Consider the following 16,965-nt stretch of genomic DNA (forward strand, 5'->3'; position numbering starts at 1 on the left):
TCAATAGTTTGTTCTTTTTTATGTGGAGTAGTATTTCAAATGTATCCATTTACCTATTCATGGGATTTGAGTTGTTTCCAGTTTAGGGCCATCACAAATAAAGCAGCAATGACATTCACGTGGAAGTCTTTGTGTAGACATATGCTTTCACTTTTCTTGAGTAAACACCTTGAAGTAGAATGGCTGGTTCATGTGGTAAATATGCACTTAATTTCTTAAACATTCCCACCAGCACTTTATCAGACTTCCAGTCGCTCCACACTGTCACCAACACTTGATAACTTTAGCCATTCCATTAGGTATATAGTGGTTATCTCATTGTGGTTTTATTTTGCATTCCCCTAATGACTAATACTGTTGAATATATTTTCATATGCTTATTTGCCATCACTATATCTCCTTTGGTGAAGTGTTTATTCAGATTTTTTGCCCACTTTTATTGGGTTGTTTCCTTACCATTAAGTTTTAGGAGTTCTTTACATATACTAAATGCAAATCTTTTGTTGGATATACATTTTGCAAATATTTTTTCCCAGTCTGTGGCTTGCCTCTGCATTTTATTAATAGTTGTCTTTTCAGATAGTAACTGCAGTAGTTGGAGTGAGGATTTAATAATATGGGTAACTGTTGAAACTCTGCTTTGTGTATTTGAAACCAATATAAGATTGTATATCAACAGTACTTCAATTAAAAAACAGTTGTCTTTTAAAGAACAAAAGTTTTAATTTTGATGAAATTCAATTTGTTCATTTTTTATTTTTATAGTTGGTGATTTTGAGTCCAAGTAAGACTTTTCCAAACTCAAGGTCACTAACATCTTCCTTCTGTTTTCTTCTAGAATTTTTATAGTTTTTGCTCTTGCATTTAAGCTTAAAATCCACTTCAAGTTAATTTTTGTATGTGGTGTGAGGTAAGGGCCAAGTTCCCTTTTTTTGGCATATGGCAATCCAGAGTTGTTGGAGCATCATTTATTAAAGACATTATCCTTCTCCCCATGAATTGCTGTGGTACCTTTGTTGAAAATCATTTCACCAGATATATGGGGGTCTTTTCTGGATTCTATTCTGTTCCTTTGATCTACATGCTCATCTTTACACCAGTACCACAGTGTCTTGATTATTGTTGCCTTATAATTAATGTGAAAAATCAGTAGTTTAAGTCCTCCAACTTTCTGCATCTTTTTCAAATTTCACTGTCTTAGCATTTCCACACATCTTTTAGAATCAGCTTATCAATTTAAACAAAAATGAATGCTAAGATTATGATAGATATTTCACTGACCTATTTATTAATTTAGAAAGGACATTTACCAATACTGATTCAAGAACATGATATACCTATTGTTGTCTTCTTTAGCTTCCCTTAGCAGTGTTTTGCAACTTTCAGTGTACAGGTCTTTCACTTCCTTTGACAAATTTATGCCTAGGTATTACATATTTTTGTTGCTATTATAAATGGCATTTTTTAATTTTAATGTTTTATTTTCCATTGAAAGTATATTAAAAAGTTGACTTCTATATATTGACCTTGTATCCTGCAACCTTGTTGAACTCACTTAATAGTTCTAATAGCTTTTTTGTAGATTCTGTTGGATTTTCTACATAGATGACCATATTGTCTGTTACTAAAAATGGTTTGAATTCTTGCTTTCCAGTTCTTGCTTTCCCATATTTCATTCTTTTATCTTTTTTCTTCCTTATTGTAATAGATAGAATCTACAATACAATGCTAAACAGAAGTGGTGAGAGTGGGTATCTTGCTTTGTTCCTGACCTTATAAGGAAAATATATTGTGTCCCATCATTAAGTATGATATTAGCTGATGTTTTTTTTCATCAATGCATTTTATCAGGTTGAGACAGTGCTCTTCAGTCCTACTTTACTGACAGGTTGTTTTTTTAAATCATAAATGAATACCAGGCCTTGTCTAATGCTCTTTCAGTGTCTTTTGAGTTGGATCATATGGTTTCTGCTTTTTAGTATGTTAATATTGTGAATTATATTTATGAAGTATTGAATGTTAAACCAACCCTGAATTCCTGTGATAAATCACACTTGGTTATAATGTCTTACCATTTTTACATATTGTGGGATTTGATTGCTAAAAATACTTAAATAACTTTTGCATATATTTCATGAGGGATATTTGTGTGTAGTTTTCTTTTCTTGTAATGTCTTTTTCTGGGTTTGGTATCAGGGTAATTCTGGCCTTATAAAGTAAGTTGATAGGCTTGGAGTTTTCTTTGTGGGAAAGCTTATAAATACAAGTTCAATTTCTTTGAATACATAAAGGTCTTTTTAGATGATCTATTTCTTCTTGAGTTAACTTTAGAGTTGTGTCTTTCAAGGAATTTGCCCATTTAATCTAAGTTGCTGAAGTTATTGGTATAAATTTATTTATTATTTTGCCTTATCCTTTCAGTGTTTGTAGGATCTATACTGATGTTCATTCTTTCATTTCTGATTTTGGTAATTTGTACCAAGACTTTTCTCTCTTATTCCCCTGACCAATCTGGAGAGAGTTTCATCAGTTTCATTGATCTCAAAAACACCTTTTGGTTTACCAGTTTTCTCCATTGGTTTTTTTCTATTTTTAAAATTTCAGTCCAGGTATTTATTCTTGTCTTTCTTTTGAATAATTACACCAATAACTAGCTCAACATATATTCCCTGAACATCCACTATGGGCCAGACACTGGGAGCAGCAGTGGGTAAAAAGTTACAGTCCTCTACCACATGGAGCTTATAGGAGTCACTTATAATCTCTTATAGTGTTCATTAATGAAAAAACAATATCAACAAATTATATTCATAAATTGGATAAATATACATTACATAATTTTATGAAGAAAGATAATTTAAGGCATGATAATAAATAAAGAAATGATATGGGAGAATATATTCATAAATGACAGATCCAATAAAGAGTTGACATCCAAAATATATAAACAGCTCATGCACCTCAACAAACAAAAAGCAAATAATCCAATTAAAAAGTGGGCAGAGGAGCTGAACAGACAGTTCTCCAATGAAGAAATTCAGATGGCCAACAGACACATGAAAAGATGCTCCACATCGCTAGTTATCAGAGAAATGCAAATTAAAACCCCAATGAGATATCAACTCACACCAGTAAGGATGGCCACCATCCAAAAGACAAACAACAACAAATGTTGGCAAGGATGTGGAGTAAGGGGAACCCTACTACACTGCTGGTGGGAGTGTAAATTAGTTCAACCATTGTGGAAAGCAGTATGGAGGTTCCTCAAAAAGCTCAAAATAGACATACCATTTGACCCAGGAATTCCACTTCTAGGAAGTTACCCTAAGAATGCAGCAGCCCAGTTTGAAAAAGACAGATGCACCCCTGTGTTTATCACAGCACTATTTACAATAGCCAAGAAATGGAAGCAACCTAAGCATCCATCAGGAGATGAATGGATAAAGATGTGGTACATATACACAATGGAATATTATTCAGCCATAAGAAGAAAACAAATCCTACCATTTGCAACAACATGGATGGAGTAGAGGGTATTATGCTCAGTGAAATAAGCCAGGCGGAGAAAGACAAGTACCAAATGATTTCACTCATATGTGTAGAATAAGAACAAAGGAAAACTGAAGGAACAAATCAGCAGCAGAATCGCAGAACCCAAGAATGGACTAACAGTTACCAAAGGGAAAGGGACTGGGGAGGATGGGTGGGAAGGGAGGGATAAGGGTGGGGAAAAAGAAAGGGGGCCTTACGATTAGCATGTATAATGTAGGGGGGGGCATGGGGAGGGCTGTGCAACACAGTGAAGACAAGTAGTGATTCTACAGCATCTTAGTATGCTGATGTACAGTGACTGTAATGGGGTGTGGGGGCGGGGACTTGGTGAAGGGGGGAGCCTAGTAAACATAATGTTCTTCATGTAATTGTAGATTAATGATAACAAAATTAAAAAAAGAAGAGAGAGAGAGAGAGAGAGAGAGAGAGAGAGAGAGAGAGAGAGAGAGAGAGAAAGAAAGAAAGAAAGAAAGAAAGAAAGAAAGAAAGAAAGAAAGAAAGAAAGAAAGAAAGAAAGAAAGAAAGAAAGAAAGAAAGAAAGAAAGAAAGAAAATTTTCTTCTAGCAAGTTAGCAAAAAATGTTAAAATTGACACCTCAAACACTTACGGTAGAGTATAGAGTGGTACAAAGTTTTTGGAAAATAATTTTGCAGTATACACCAAATGTCTTAAAAATGTTAATAGCTTTGACTTAATAAATTTCCTTTTATGTTTTATTTCTAAGGAAGTGATCAGAAATGCAAAGATTTATGTGCAAGGATATTTATCATAATACAATTTGAACAGCCAGAAGAAAACCTGTTGAACAAATTGTGACATACATATATGATAGAATATCATGCAGAAATTAAAATGTTTTTGATAAAGTTTAAATGACATATAAAAATGCTCATGATTTAATGTTAGACTGTATGATCTCAACTCTAAAAATATATACATATGCATAAAAAAATATATATGCATATGGAGAGAAATGTAACAAATCAGTATTAACGGTTATCTTTGGATGCTGCAATTATAGATTATTGCATGTTATACAACTTCATTTCTATATGATCCAGTTTTGTGTGAGAAAGTACTAAAATAGTACTAAAATAAATAGTACTAAAATAAATATAAACATTCATAATTATGAAACTAGTTGCCATGGAAAACAGCAGAAATAAAATAGAAAAAAGAACAATGTAGGAGATGCCCAGTAATTTGGAGAAGAAAATAACCAGGAACATTACTGGGAACAATATGTATAATTTCTGATGTCTATATCCTAAGGCAAAGTACAGGCAAAAACAAAGCCAGTTTAGAATCTTGATAGATGGAGTGACTATGAGCTCACAGGTATGGCTGGAATTTGGGGAGCTAGGAAGCAAATGTATGACTATGGAAAGGGCAGGCTGTATGCTCTATGGACTGTATCACTGTCTCTCACTCTGTTCTAGTCATACGGCCTTCTTTGTTTTCCCTCAAATTGCCAGGCTTCACAGTTCCTGCCTCAGAGCCTTTGTACTGGTGCTCTTTCCTCTGTTTCAAAAGTCTCCTCTTTCTCTTACCTCCTTCAAGTCTTTGATAAGACCTCTAGAATTCCCTTACTCTGCTCTAGAATATAAGCTCCATATGGACAGAGGCCTTTTGGTCTGTTTTATTTACCTCTGTATGCCTAGTGTCTACAACAGTATGTGGCACATAATAGGTTCTCAACAAATATTTGTTGAATGAATAAGTGATTATTGTTAATGGAGTGCATTCTGAAGGTTTAGGTCTATAAATATCGACTACTAAGAACCAACAAGAGGTCACTAAGAATAGAAGACAGTTCTCACACCCTGCTTGAGGTTTCTTCCAGTCAGGCTGCTTAAAAACCTCCCTCCAGAAGGATCTGAGCTCAGCAGTTGACATCTTCTGGATACAGACATCCAGCCCATTACAGACCCAACCCATTATCCTTTTCATCCAGCACACATTACTCTGTCTGAGGCACAGAGCACAGGCCTCTCATTAGCAAATTGGTTGAATGTTTACTAAAGTCTAGATAGTTCCTACCACATTTTCCATGTCTGGCTAGTCTACTAAATGAAATTAAGTTATTTTGATATGACTCATTCTTAGTAAACAAAAAAATGCAAGACGCATAATTTGTTTTGTTGGTCTCAAAGTACAAGAAGCAGACAGGGATCTGTCTAAGAGTCACAGCTGTACAAAGTGGAATGGAATGCACTGCATGGGGTGTAATAAGTGTCAGTGGGTATATTCAGACTGGAAGATGGCACAGTAGGGATGTTATAGGATGGGTGGTTGGGCTAGAACTACATCGAACTTTAAAGTCCCTGACAACTGAGAGACTTTGATTCATGCACACAGGTCTCACAAAAGTAAGTGGCATATTGCAGGCTATAGGAAGAGAGTAGGGCTCACAAGGTTAACAATGAGCTGGCTAGGAAACCCAAAACCCGTACCTTCTGTTTCTCCTATTGCTGATTCAGTATAAAATCATTCCCTTTTTCAGTTTCATTTTTAAAGCAAATACAAATATTCATTTAGTACTTTACTCTGTGAAAAGCATTCCTACTTGAAAAATAAGAACGGAAATGTCAACTGACCTATCAATGGAGTCTGAAAAATAATAAGTATAGTGATCTCAAAGTCAGTAAGTAATAAACAGCAAATGCCAAATATGATGTCCACAGTTGTCTTTAGTCATCATTACAGGTATTAGATGATTAAGCATTAGACATGAAACACACAGCCTTCTTGATACCAAAGACATGAATCCCTGTCCAGTGGCCTGAAGTCCTCTATCCCATGAAAAGACCCAGAACACCTGAGAATATTCTTGTGCCTGGCCAAAGGCTAACTGTTTCATATAGACCTCAAAAAGTCTTCCACTATGTGATCCAGCAATTCCACTTTTAGTATATATCCAAAAGAACTGAAAGCTGGGACTTCAACAGATAGTTGTACACACATGTTCATAGCAGCATGACTCACAAGAGCCAAAATGTGGAAGCAACCCAAGTGCCTATTGAAGAGATAAACAAGACATAGTACACACATGCAATGGAATATTATTTGGCCTTCAAGAGGAAAGAAACCTAGACACATACTACAACATGGATGAATCTTGAACACATTATGGTAAGTGAAATAAGCCAATCACAAAAGGACAAATATTGTATGACTCCACTTATATGAGGTCCCTAGAGTAGTAATATTCACACACAGGGAAAATAGAATGGTGGTTGCCAAGGACTAGGGGGAGAAGGGAAGAATGGGATGTTATTGTTTAATGGGTACAGAGTTTCAGTTTGGGGAGATGAAAACATTCTGGGGATGGATGGTGGTGATGGTTGCATAAGTGCATGAAAGTACTTAATGCCACTGAACTATACTCTCAAAAATGGGTACAATGGTAAATTTTATATTATGCATATTTTGCCACAATAAAAACATGTTGCCAATATTTTGCAAATTGATGGCACCTACATGTTTTTACCCTTCTCCCCTCTAGAAAATATTCAGATAAATTTGGATGGGTTGCTTTAGGATAAGGAATTGATAAAAAAGGTTGTGGTCTTTTGAACACTACTTATATATTTTTAATTATATTCTTCTTCAGGAAATAAAGTTCTATTGTATATATTTTGGCTTAATCATAAATTAATGCTTGGTATTTTATATTGGCTAGTCTATCTTTGTTAGACAATAATTGCACACTTACTAATTGGATTAGCTTTCAAATATACTTTTGGTTAACAGTAGACACTGAAATTTAAAGAACTGAGTAGCTTTTATTTTATTTCATGTTTTTGCAAGTTTATATGAAGTGGAGAAAAATTTATTTTAATCTCCCAACATCACAGTGGCACCCAGGCTGGCTTGGCTGGATGGCGATGTGATGTGTCATTAATTTCTAATGAGACACCAGACTTGATTCAGAGCTTCTACCTCCATCCTTTGTTTCTGTCCCTCAGATGGGTCCCTAGTTCTCAGTTCTCATTCTCATCCCTGCCGCAGATCTGGAGCACCCCCAAGTGTCTTGGCTTCTACAGCCGCACTCCACCTTGCTCCCACTCTCACAGCGTCAGTGTCAGACCACTCTGGCATATCCTTCCTCCAGGCAGTCCCCCCTCAGGGCTGCTCCCAAGCACGGCAGGAGGGGGCCCTCCTTGTAGGGACACATCTCCCTGCTGCTGCCTGCCCAGACCCTCTAAGCGCCCAGTACTCTTCTCAGCCCACATATTGGAGTGGCCCACTTCTGGGTCTTGATTCTGACAGGAACCAGAGACAGCCGAACGGCTGGGCTCAGTGCCTAGTTGATAAAACCTCACAGCTGGACCAACGCCTCCCCTGACTCCAGCCAGACCTGCTCTCCCAGTGCCCCCACACTGCAGTGTCTACTTCCATGGACTTCTTGCCTGAACCACCCTAGGGCTTGTCATTCTCCATGTTCTAAGAGATTCTAGGAGAGGAGATGTACTGAGCCACAGTATGGGGGAGGGGGAGGTTCTGGGAACTGGCCTGGGGGTGGAAATCAGGTGAGCCCAGTTGGGGAGAGACTTCTGTAGACTGGATGGGATATGTATTTTCCTCCAGGCTTCAGCCCAGGGAGGCAGCAGCCCCCCACCTGTTCTAACCCAACAGACCTCCTTCCCTTAACTTCCACTGTGGGTCTTGTCTGTATCACACTGTGAGCTCCAGGCATACAAACCTTGCATGGTTGACTGAGCTGCTGTGTGTGACTTGTGTCCCCAGCCAGCTTCCAGTGGAAGCCTGGGGCCAAGTCTCAAATATTTTATGCTCTATTAAACCTCAGTATATTGTATATGTTCAATAAAAACCAGTGTAAAGTTTTTGAAGCCAATATTATCCCTTTAAGAAACTTGCTCAGCTCCAGGCAAACTGCTAAGTGGTTTATATGGATTATCTCATTTGCTTTTCAAGGCAGTGCTATGAAGTAGGCAGTGTTATCATGCCCTCTTACATTTGAGGAAACTGAGGCATAAATAACTTGCCCAAGCTCATCTAGCAAAAAAGCAGAGGAGCTGGGATCAGAAGGAGGCCAAGGCTGCCCCTTGGCAGCGCAAAGCCTCCCCTCTGATGGAGAAAACTGACTCATCAGCCCAGCAACCACAATTCCCCAGCCATTACCACAGCCCAGGCTGCTGGTTTGTAGCTTAGACTATTCAGGAAGGAAGGGAGACTAGGAACAGAGCCATTCACTTATTCTCTCAGTAAACGTGTGTGCCAGTCATGTGCTGGGTTCTTATCTTTGCACATCTTTCCTCCTCCTTGGTACTCGATCCTGAGCCTTTAAGATTCAGCCAAGATAGCTTCTTCTCTAGCAAGGACCTTGCCTTATTCATTGCTGTCAGCACATGGTTAGAGCTCCAGAAACGTTTGTTTTTTTTTTAACTTAGTGTGTCCCTTGTAGTTCCACATTCCACATTCCAGCCTCCAGTTCTGGTGTTCATAAGCTGTTGATATTTAGGGATTGAAAAGCAAGTTTATGTTTCGGGAGTTTGGGGAAGGAAGTGCTTTAAAAAAGCAGGGATAGCCTGCTTTAAATAGTAGGTGATTTTAGAAAGGTTGTGGTTACATGAGCTTTTTATGAATTAAAGTCCTATTTTTTTATTGATGTATGTTTTAGAGATGATTTATTCTAAACTGCTATTAAACTTCACTTTTTAAAAGACTGGGAGCTAATACTTTAAAAACAAGCATCTCTTAAGTGAACTTCTCTAAAGGATGATAACAGTCCATACACAATCCCTTAAGTGCTCTGACATACCTTTACATTTAAAGGAATGTTTGTGGACTCCTTTTGCAAAACTAGTGATCCCTTTTGCTTATAAGTTTTTAGGGTGAGATTTCTGGATCTCAAATTATTTCTGATTTTTATGTGTATAGTTAAAATCAAATAGAACAAAATAGCTTAAACAAAAAATGAGCAATTCTCTGCAAACCATCTTCCACACCCTCACCCCCACCCCCGCCCTTATTCAACTCCTTTAGGATCAGCGATTTTCCTGTACTTGTGTGGAGTCAGAGCTGACGCCCGCAAGCCACAAAGTTTCAGTGAAAGTATTTCTTAAGCCCTGTTAATACCGATGGGCACAGTCCCGCCGAGCCAGCACGGAGTAAGATGGTATGATAGCACACTCAGCAGATGCCGGAAGACACTCCCACATGCGGTCTCGGAGGAAACATGCTTTCATCAAATGCCCCGAAGGGTGACATTGAGACAGAATGGGCTATGGCCTCAGGACAAGTTAAGAAAGGCCTGACAAAGGAGGAATAGGGGCAGAAGGTTTTAGAACCCTAGCACATGATCCTATGCTTGGGAGATTTCCATGGCCACAGTGACCATAGCAATAGCATCAAGAAAAAAATTACTGGGTGCATAACTTACTTGTGCATGTTTTTTTATCTGGGTTAAGAGCAAATCCTTTAGGGCACTGGCAAAAGTAAGAGTTGTCAGCATTTACACACTCGTGTTCACATCCATGGTTTTCTGAGGCACAGTAGTCCACAGCTGGAAAAATTAAAACACAGAGTTTAAGCAGAAACACAGACAGAGGTAAAGGGAATGGTATAACAGAAGCCCACTTGTAGCAAATATAAATAAGGATTAACACTGTTACCCAAAAAAGAATATGGATAAATAAATATGACTCCAAGGCCTTCCTCCCAGAAACAAGTAAAATCAGGGATCGTCTAAATCAGGCAATTTATATCAGAAGATAAACAAAGAACATATAAAAAAACTGTAAAAAGGTAAATAAATGCAAATCAAAACAGTCACAAGGCATACTTACACCTATTAAACTGCAAAAATAAAGACAGAACCCAGTGGTGGCAAGGCAGTGTGGAAACAGAGTCAGAGTTATTAATGGCGGTGGCATTATAAATTGACAAAAATCCTTTTGGAAGGAAATATGACAATGTTCACTCTGGGAATGTGACCCAAAGAAATAATTGAAAAAAGGAGAAATTAACTATGGACTAAGCTATTTATAGCAGCATTATTTACACTGACAAATAAATTCTGGAAAATAAGATGAACATTTAATAAGAGGAAATGATTTAGTAATTTATGAGAAAATGCACTGGCCTATTTCTCATTAGTTCTACAAATATTTACTGAACACCTACTCCAGGCCTGGCCCTATTTTAGGTGCTAAGGATGGAGCAAATAATTACAGACAAACATTCCAGTCCTTGAGGAACTTCCATTTGGATGGTGAAAGTGGACAAAAAAATAAAATAAATAAGTATGTAACATAGTCTTTTAGAAGGTGGAGAGTATTCTGGAGAAACATAAAATAGCAAAAAAGAATAGAGACAGTGGGGATGTGGGAAGAAGGGTGTGGGGTAACAGAAAAGGTCAGGAAAGGCCTCGCTGAGAAGGTGGCAGTTGGCTGAGTCTTGAATGAGATACAAGCCATGAGCGTTTCTGGGAGGAAGCATCCGGGGCTAGAGCAGCAGCGAGGCCTTGGTGGCTGCAGCAGAGAGGACGGGCGGTGAGAATGACTGCAGGTCAGGAGGGACAGGAGACTGCTGCAGCGACTGTGGCTTTTACTCTGACTGAGTAGGGAGTCACTGGAGGGCTCTGCACAAAGGAATCGAGACTAGACCAGAAAGGGCAAATGTGACAGTAGAAAACCAGCTAGGAGGCTATTACAATAATCCCAGTGAGGAATGGCAGAGGCTTAAACCAGGATGGTGTAGGAAAGAGGTGGTAGGGCTGAGTGAGGGGTGGCGTTCTGGGGTTATGGGTTGAATTGTATCCACCCAGAAAGCTATGTCGAAGTCCTAACCCCCAGTACCTGTGAATGTGATCTCATTTGAAATTAGGATCTTTGCAGATACAATCAAGTTAAGATGAGGTCATTAGGCTGGGCCCTCATCCAATATTCCTGGTGTCTTTATAAGAAGAGAAGGCCATGTGAAGACAGATTAGAGAGATGCCAAGGATCAACAGCAACCGCCAGAGCAAGGAAGGACAGTCCTGTAAGTGTCAGAGGGAGCATGGCTCTGCCAGCACCTTGATTTCAAACTTCTAGCCCCTAGAACTATGAGGCAGTACATTTCTGTTGTTTTAAGTCACTCTGTTTGCGGTCCTTTGTTATGGCAGCCCTAGGAAATTTATACGCCAGGTGTATATGTTGATGGTGGGACCAAAAGGATTCCAGCTGGATTAGAGGTGAGGTGAGAGAAAAGGAGGGATTAAGGCTGACTCGGGGGATTTGGGCATGAGCACGTGACAGGCTGGAGCTGCTGTTACCAGATGGGGAAGGTGTGGGTGGAGTGGGTTTTGTGGGGGAAAATGGGGAGTTCCATTTGGGGCATTAGGCAGTTACTAACACTATAATTCTAATGTTGTAAATAGAAAGAAGTTGTAAATAAAATTCTGTGAAAAAAGTAAATCAAAATTGTGTATTTACAGTGATTATATCCAGGTAAAACAGCTCTAAGGCAAAACCTGGAAATTAGAAATAAAAATGCTTGCTGGGTTAAGGTAGTAAGTAGGCTTATGGATGATTTTTTTGTTTAAAAAAAATGCTTCCCTCTTAGGATATTTTAATATAAAAACTTGTAAATAATAACAAGGAAATGGAATCTGCAAGTTAATACATGTGTGCAAGTAAAGAAAGCAGAACCATGCATTGAGAAAATAATGACATCTTAACATAATAATCAAACGATACAAGGGGGAAAAGTTAAAGATTTTTAAAGCATAATAACCTGTGTTGTGTTTATTCTTTTGCTTCCAGGCTTCATTAAGTTTCTGTTTCAGGTATCATTTTTGTAACTTGACCTCCCTAAAGAGTTCTATTAGCCTCTAATATTTGTGGGTTTAATACACAAGTCATTATGGTGGGAACAGGCCATGCCCATAGTCTCAGAGTCTGAATGTCATGAGACATTAGCCAGGTGCTGGATTTGAGTCATAATATAAATATTGAGCTAGCACCAATCCTTCTAAAAGTTAGTGTCTTATCTCTCAAAAACCAATGTGTCATTAAACAAGTAATTGGGGACACTAAGGATACTGAGATTAAGGATACCAAGTCCTGGTAGATGCCCTAGACTACATGTCAAGGGAGTGGGCCATGCTGTGTCCCACACTGGCCTGTGTTAGCAGTAGGCACTCCCTACCTCGAACTTCCTTATGACAATCTGCCATGACAATAACGTTCCACTAACTCTTGAAAATATCCCAACCCCTGGTATGGTTGCTTGCCGTCAGTCAGCCAGAACTGCCTCCGGCCACCCACTTCTTAGTATTCCCTCCAAGAAGAGTGCTAATCTGACTTCCAAATTCCAGGACACTGACAGTACCAAAATGACGAGTGGGCAGGTCACTGCACCTAAAAGCAGAAACTCAGACTCTCTCTTTTGAATTTCCTCTTATACACCATGGGATGTCATCTCAGAGCCCAGCTATCTATGTCCGTCAAGGAGACACCTGAGCATGCTGGCCCCAAATCAGACTGGGGAGACTCTGGAGGCTTTGCTCATGCCTAAAGTATAAGCCACATACTCCAAACTCACCTTTTTCCAAAATGCTCTATGACAGAGTAGCCATTGTTGGATCAGGTGTTAACAAAGTTGTACAGAAAGAGCTCTTTTAATTGACCAACGCTTAACCAACTCCTGATCAATCAGTGCTCTTCATGCCTTCTGAAAATATTGGACCTGATGTCCGGAGCATGCTAAATGCTCAAGGCTTCTGGAATGCTCCTTGGCTGAGTGGCATGCTTATAAAACAGCCTTGGTGAAGCCCCTGTGTTCTAGAACACCTGTGTACTTTACTGTTGACTGTGTGCTTATGAAGCACTGGTTGTCAAAGTGTGCTGGTGAACTAGCTGCAGCATTCAGCCCTTGAAAATTTATTAGTAATTCAAATTCCCAGGCCCACCCCAGACCTACTGAATTGGAATCTCTGGTTGCAGGGCCCAGGAATATGTGTTTTAACAAGCCCTCCAGGTGATTCTAATGTATGTTAAAGTTTGAGAACTACGGTTCAAGAGAGTCAAAGTTGTTTTTGTTTACAAACCTACATACACTATTTGTACAATCTACTGTAATCAACTTAAATACTATAACAACCAGTTAAATATAAGCACTAAAACAATTTGATAAAATGAAGACTAAATTGAAAGCTTTGGAAAGACTTAATTAAGGCAATTCACTAACTGAAATTGCTGCAGAACCAGGTATGGATAAAATATATAAAAGATGGGAATATTTTCATAAAAATTTACCAGGATTCTGTCCTTAGATTGTTTTACAGGAGTCTTCAAATTCTTGCTCCGATTTAAAGAAACCAAAATACAAAATCATAGACAACAGGGTATGATTTATGCAAAAAGATTTTTAAAAATCATATATTTTAAAAATGAACTTAAAATTAGTAAGCTTTGAAAAGTGTAATTAAAAGTAATTTTTATTAAAGTACATTTATATGTTTTAAACAAAAATAAAATGCTTAAGGTAGGTTTAGATATATAGTTTGTTTATGATTCCATTCCTTGAATGACATTTTCCATCAATCAGCCAACCACAGGCCCAATCTCATGGAATAAGAAGGCTTATCTTGAACTTTGATTCTCGTGCTGATTTTGTTTTTCTGTGTACATAGCTCTCTGGGGAGAAGAGAGATCAGCAAGGCAGGATTCAAGCATTCCTGGGTCCCAAGGCCTTGGCTTATAACACCCCAAAGTGTCAAATCCCACCTTGATTTGAGGGCCACCCCCTGGCTCACTGTCTGGCTGCTGGGGACAGCGGATGAGGCTATCAGTACACCATTAGACATGGAGGAACCCCCTTCCAGACATGTGAACCTAACCATTTTTTAAGGCCAAAAGAGTTCCAGTAAGTCCATTCAAGTCTGACATCTTTTGCCACATGTTTTGGGTTCTTTGCATAACTTCCTTAGTTGCAAAACTGTACTTATAAAAAGAGAGGCCAAGTTTAGGGGCAGATGGATGGAGGTGACTGAATGTATAACTTAGAGATGCCTCTGTTGTTCCAAGTCCTCATCGACTTCAGTAAAATCCTTTCTTGGTCATTTTGCCTGATATTTCTGTATTTGCCTTCACAAACTGAAAGAGTAATTCCCTGGCTGTAGCTCTTTGGCCCTTCAGATCATAAAGTGCTAAGAACTCAGGGCTGGAAGCCAGTATCACCACATTCAGTCTCTGCCTAATATGTGAGAAATAGCTCAGCTGTCTCCAGGGATAAGCGCTACTTTGGTGCAAGGCAATAAAGCCTGAGATTGACGGTCTCTGATTTGCAATCTGGTCACATTCCAAGGTTGTCTCAGCAGGAATCAGTCTGCAAGGAGATGGGATTGGTAGAAACAGGGTATTTCAAATAGGAGCATTTGGGTTTCAAAGTTTGTTGATGACAGAGTAAGAAAAAACAAATTGGTCACTTTAGAGAAATGGTAGAACCAATTCACTTGCTGAGTATATATAAGACACACATATAGTCAGATTCACAAACCTTTCCTCCCTAGGGCACTGCTGGATTTATATATACAGGATTTTAGAACTTAAAGATTCTTACTGATATTGATAATAGAGAAGCGTTCTGTGCTGAATTGTGTCTTCTCTGCCCTAAATTGATATGCTGGAGTCCCACTCCCCAGTGAGTCAGAATGTGACTGTGTTTGGTGGTAAAGCCTTTGAAGAGGTGATTCAGTTAAGATAGGCCTTTAGGGTGGGCCCTAATCCAATCTGACTGGTGTCCTCATGGGGAGAGGAAATTTGGACAGAGGACCCAGGGATGTATGTGCTTGCACAGAGCAAAGACCATATGCAGAGGCAGGAAGGGGACGGCCTTCTACAAGCCAAGGAGAGAGACCTCAGGAGAAACCAACCCTGTGGACACCTTGACCTTGAACTTCCAGCCTCCAGAACTGTGAGAAAATAAATTTCTTGAATTTAACATTCCACTAACTCAAAAGTGTGGAAATATTCAAAAAGTCCTGAGTCTGGGTAGGAATTGAATTTTCATGCATGTCACAGTCATAATTCTGGGTTAAGTCAAAGTTCTAGAACCACTGCTGTGAAGGTATGGAAACTGAAAACCCATTTACATCCACTCACCAGTAACTGAAAATAATGAATTTCTACCAAACTTCTTTAAATGAATAGTTTAGACTCTCTGTCCCCACTTTCTCACCACCCTCTCCCTACCCCTTGAAATCTGCTGTTTACCCACCCCCTTCATAATTATCAGTGACCTGGTCATCTTTGTGTCCCTAATGCCAAGCAGAGAACCTGGCAGAGGGTTTGGAAATATTTGCTGAGATGAATCAATGACTCAACTCAATGGCTTTTTCTCTAAGTTCTGTTCCCTTTGGCCTCACTGACCATGCCATTAATATTGACCCAGCCTAGAAATTCCCTTTCCCATCACATTCCATGGCTTCTGATTCTCTCACCCACCCCTCCCCAATGCCCCTTCCTCCTGCTTTACACTGTTCCTTCGTGGATGTCGTTCCGCCCCGACTTCTCCCTCCCACTCCCTACACGTGGCTACACCCAAGGCTCAGGTCTTCACTTGCTCCTCCCTCCATGCTTCATGCTGTCCAGGAAATGATGATGATAATAATACATGTTATAACAATAATAGCAACAATAATTGCCTAGGGTGTACTGGGAATTTTACTCATTATCTTATTTAATCCCATAAAACTCCACAATGTGGGTATTAGTACTCTACATTATGGATGCGAAAACTGAGAGTCAGAAATTAAATGACACATGACTAGCAAGTAGCTGAACTGGGAGATGAGCCCATGTTCTACCATACTGAAGATCCAGATGCTTTTAAAACAAACACACAAATAAATAAATTTTAAAATGAAAAATAAATGGAAACTAAACTTCAGGAAGAAATGCTGCTTCCTGACCACAGCATTGGTTCTAACCTCTCCTCCTCATGTTAGTGCTGTTTTCTGTCCCTCCTGACACATTCTTGCTGGTGGCCAACCTCAACTTCAAGCTCACCTTGTCTAAAGCTACTTATGACCTTTCCTAAAAACCTGTTCCATCACTTTGTCACAGCACCTTCTTTCCTCCCGTGCTCCTTCCCTCTCCAGATCCATAGCCACTGCTCCAGTCCTCCTCTTGCCACCTCTCTCCAGAGGCTTCCCATAGTCTCCTAACTGGTCTTTCCATTCCTCGCCATCTTTCTTCTGGAATCCATACTGCAGTTCACCACGAGATCAAGATTCCTAAAATGAGGTTTTGCATCTGTCACTCCAATTAAAAATCCTTCAATGTCTTTTTTTCAGAGATAAAGTCCAGACTCCTTAGCCTGATTTGCAAAGCCATCAACACTCTGGTTCCACATGATATCTTCAACTGCATCTCCTACTTCACACCTACATAAATCCTCTGC

The 16,965-nt window shown here is 39.2% G+C and overlaps 1 protein-coding gene across 2 annotated transcripts in view; it reads right to left on the reverse strand.

The window, feature by feature from the left end:
* Positions 1 to 16,965, reverse strand: part of MATN2 (matrilin 2) — a 129,476-nt gene that overhangs the window by 38,718 nt on the left and 73,793 nt on the right. For both annotated transcript variants that reach the window (XM_036875696.2, XM_036875687.2), the window contains exon 6: positions 9,959 to 10,081. In XM_036875696.2, coding sequence (XP_036731591.1) covers positions 9,959 to 10,081 — 123 coding nt within the window. The remainder of the gene's footprint in view (positions 1 to 9,958; positions 10,082 to 16,965) is intronic.

This window comes from Manis pentadactyla, chromosome 3, assembly GCF_030020395.1.
Source record: "Manis pentadactyla isolate mManPen7 chromosome 3, mManPen7.hap1, whole genome shotgun sequence".
NCBI classification, from domain to species: domain Eukaryota; kingdom Metazoa; phylum Chordata; class Mammalia; order Pholidota; family Manidae; genus Manis; species Manis pentadactyla.